General features: G+C 63.2%; 1 protein-coding gene across 1 annotated transcript; it reads right to left on the reverse strand.

Annotated features, from left to right (window-relative positions):
- Nucleotides 1-603: 603 nt before the first annotated feature.
- Nucleotides 604-2,723, reverse strand: LOC113211027 (uncharacterized). The gene is made up of 2 exons (XM_026429262.2): nucleotides 2,373-2,723; nucleotides 604-2,292 (listed from the first exon to the last, which is right to left on the reverse strand). Exon 2 carries the CDS (start codon nucleotides 2,279-2,281, stop codon nucleotides 779-781), a length of 1,503 nt encoding a protein of 500 aa, XP_026285047.1. The 5' UTR covers nucleotides 2,282-2,292; nucleotides 2,373-2,723; the 3' UTR covers nucleotides 604-778.
- Between the last annotated feature and the right edge of the window lie 698 nt (nucleotides 2,724-3,421).

A 3,421-nucleotide genomic window follows, 5' to 3' on the forward strand; every position in this document is an offset into this window, starting at 1 on the left:
GCAAACGAGCAGCTGGCCGCTGTGCTCACTACTGGCTCCTGCGGACGCCTGACTGGCCTGACTCAGACGATCGACCCGCTGGCGACGTACGTACCGCGAATGCCTCGGACACGCTCGGTGTGGAGAAGCGAGGATGTAGCGGCAGCGGGAGGCGGCCGAGGCGGCGAGGATCAGGATTGGCAAGGGCCCTCCGGGATCCCCCGGTGTGGAGGGAGGAGGGAGGAGGCGGTACGAGCGTGGAGCGCTGGCCGGGTCGGGCAGGTCGGGTTGCCCCAGGCCAGGCCGCCGACGAGCGCGGGGGAGATCCGAGGCCGGCGAACAAGAACAAGGCTGCACCCACCAGGACCAGGAGGCTGCCTCGCTCACTAAGCAACTTCCACAGAGGAACAATGACACGTTCCTGTCGTGGCGCGTCTGTAGTCAAACTGCACCGCATTGCATTGCTACGCACCGCCAGCGGGTTGCCTGCTCGCTCCGGCTGTAATGTCTGAAACCCTCGACAGTCGTTGAGAGGTAACAGAGGCAAACGTTTTTTTTTGTTTTTTTTTTTTTTTGTTGTAAAATAGCGGTCTTTTTCGTGCAGGCCAATGCCCCCCCTTAGATCACCCCACTCTCACTTTCAACCGCGCTGGTGTTTTGCAGCACGTCGTAGTATAGTTAGTTGTTCGGGTACGAAAAAATGAAACAGTAGAACGAAGCAGTACACGGGGCTCAGTCATTTATTTCAGGCCGTTATCGGAAAACAAGACACCGCAAAGCAGTGTGGACAAACACATCATCACGGAGCGACCCGTACTTGAATCCACTTGATGGAGCCGTCCGCGGGGTGGTCGCGCGGTGACGGGCAGCGGTCGCGCTCGTGAGCGGTCAGCCCGACCGGGGCCGTGCTACTCGACACCCCGTCCCAACTGAGCTCGGGGTGGCAGTCCAGGACGCAGGCCGCGCAGTCCTCGGCGCCGCACCTGAAGGCCATCCGCAGCCGGACGTGGAGCGAGGGGTTGTCCTGGAGCACCGCCTCGACGGCGTACGCGTGCAGCCAGAGGTGGGCGCACTCCATGCGCTCCGGGGTCCCGCGGTAGAACAATGTCGGCGTGCGGGGCCTCAGGTCCAGCTCGAGCGTCCGCAGCGCCGGCGCCGTGCCGGCCGTCACCCCCAGCAGCAGGTCGTGGAGGTCCTGGAGGTCATCGAGGTCGTCCGAGTCGTCCGAGTCATCGGGGTGGTCACCGAAGTAGTTCCTCCGCCTCGGGGAGTGCAGCACGACGAGGTGGCGCAGCGCGGGCAGCCGAGGCAGCGCGGCAGTCAGCGCCTGCACCCCCTTCAGCCTAGACACGGACAGAAACTCGACGAGGGACGGCCCGGGCGACACCAGGGCCGCGACGACCTTGCTGTCGCCGTCGTCTTCGTACAAATTGTCCACCGGGTCTTTGAACTCTAGCGTGACCCTGCGCAGCTGCCTGGCTTGTTGCAGCAGCGCCACAGGGTGCTCCGACGGCTCGTCTAGGTCCATGACGAGGGTCAGGTCCGAGAGCGCCTTGCAGCCGGCCGCGGCCTCCACGCCGGCGACCACCTCGCAGGACAGCTTGCGGAGCCTAGGCAGGCTGGGCAGCAGCGCGATGGACTGCTTGACCTCGTTGCAGTAGCCCGACCCGAGGTCAACCTCCTCCAGGGTGTCGGCGTGCCTCGCCAGCACGACGCGCGCGAAGGAGTCCGAGTCAGCGTCGAGCGTGCATCGGAAGTACTTCAAGGACGGCCTGTGTGACCCGTACGAGAGAAAGCTAGAGAATGCAACTGTTCCGAATCTAACGTCGAGCGACTCCAGGTCGGAGCACGTCACCAGCGTCTTCAGCAGCATGTCGGCACCACTGGCCTTCCTCTCGGCCTCCATGTAGCCTGAGCCAACGGAGCCCAGGAGGTCGGAGGCCCAGATCTCAATGCGCCTCAGGCGTCCGAGCGCCTCCTGGTTGCGGATCAGCAGGGCGTACTTGGAGAAGTTGTAGTCTTTAGATGACATTTGCAAGACCAACTGCTCGACGGCGCACCTGGTGGTGAGGAACGCCCAGGGGTGCACCTTATCGCTGTACACCAGTTCACGCAGGCACGGCGCCAGGTTCAGCACGGCGCACGCGCACGGCTTGGCGTCGTCGATCCGCCGGTGGCGCCAGGCGTCCCGGTGCAGGGCCAGCTCACCGAGCCGCCTGCACACCAGCCGGCAGGCGAGCAGGTCCTCCACGGAGAGGTGCTGCATCACCAGCACCAGCACGTCGTCCAGCAGCTGCTCCATATGGTCTCGGCCTGCACGATAAACACACACACACGCAATGATTGTACCGGAAAACTGTAGTGACGCCGAGCCTAGAGAGCAGCGGCCCTACCTTTGGAACCGGGGTTCGACGGGAGTAGAGTGCGGCCTGGCTGTACCGCTTGGAGAACCGAACGGCGCTAGAGTTGCGCTGCGGCTGCGACCGGCGTCCGGCGTCTGAGGCTAAGCACGGACACGGAGCGAGTACAACCGGCTCCCTCTCCCGCGGGCTGCGGGCTACGAACTACTACTCCTCCTCCGCCTCCTGGGTTTCGGACCGTCCACCGTCCAGACGATCCCGCTGGGTTCGGTTCGGTCCCGCTCGGAATCGCCTCTCGGCTCTCGGGGAGGGGGATGCCTATAAGCTGAGCTGAGGCCCGGCGACCTACCGACCGACGGCGCCTGCTCGGGACCCATAGATAGCAGCGGGGAAGCCCTGCGTCCAGGAGGGCGGTCAGCGACGGCAGGGCTGGGAATACCTTGCGCCGCCGCGGGGGCTCGCGAAGGAGGGGCGACCGCGAGGAACCAGACACCTTCACGAGTCGGCTATGGAGCCCTGGGCACCGCGGTCCCACCAGCATGTGGCGGCGGGCGCAGGGTCAAGGGAGTGTGCAGTGATTAAGGTTGAAAATTTTCGAAAATTCCCGGAAAATTTTCGAAACATTCCCGAAAATTTCCGGAAAAACTGAAATTTTCCCAAATCTGGAAAAATTTCCGTTTTTTCCGGAAATTTTTTGCTCTTTTCGGAAAATTTCCGGAACTTTTCCGGAAACTTTCCAGGGCTTCCAACCCTAAGCCATTGATTCACTGCCGGGGCACCGGTGTAATAACGGACTTGAGCTTGCCCTGTTCGAGTCCCCGTCTAATGCGGACGGCCCGGTGTCGCAGGGTTATACCCCCCGGCCCCCGCCACCCCCCCGGTACATCAGCCCTAGGTATAGTGTACCGGGGGTACACTGTCCCTGGGGCACATGTACCCCCCCATCTCGAGACCCGGGGGTACACCCAACCTAGGGCTGGTGTACCCCCGGGGGGTACACTGTCCCTAGGGCACATGTACCCCCCTACCCTCGACCCCCGGGGTACACAGAACCTAGGGCTGGTGTACCCCCCGGGGGTACA

Source organism: Frankliniella occidentalis, unplaced genomic scaffold, assembly GCF_000697945.3.
Source record: "Frankliniella occidentalis isolate FOCC.00 unplaced genomic scaffold, Focc_3.1 Scaffold1201, whole genome shotgun sequence".
Classification (NCBI taxonomy): domain Eukaryota; kingdom Metazoa; phylum Arthropoda; class Insecta; order Thysanoptera; family Thripidae; genus Frankliniella; species Frankliniella occidentalis.

Coding starts and splice junctions, on each gene's coding strand:
- LOC113211027 (XM_026429262.2), bottom strand. CDS start 2,281: ATGGAGCAGCTGCTGGACGACGTGCTGGTGCTGGTGATGCAGCACCTC.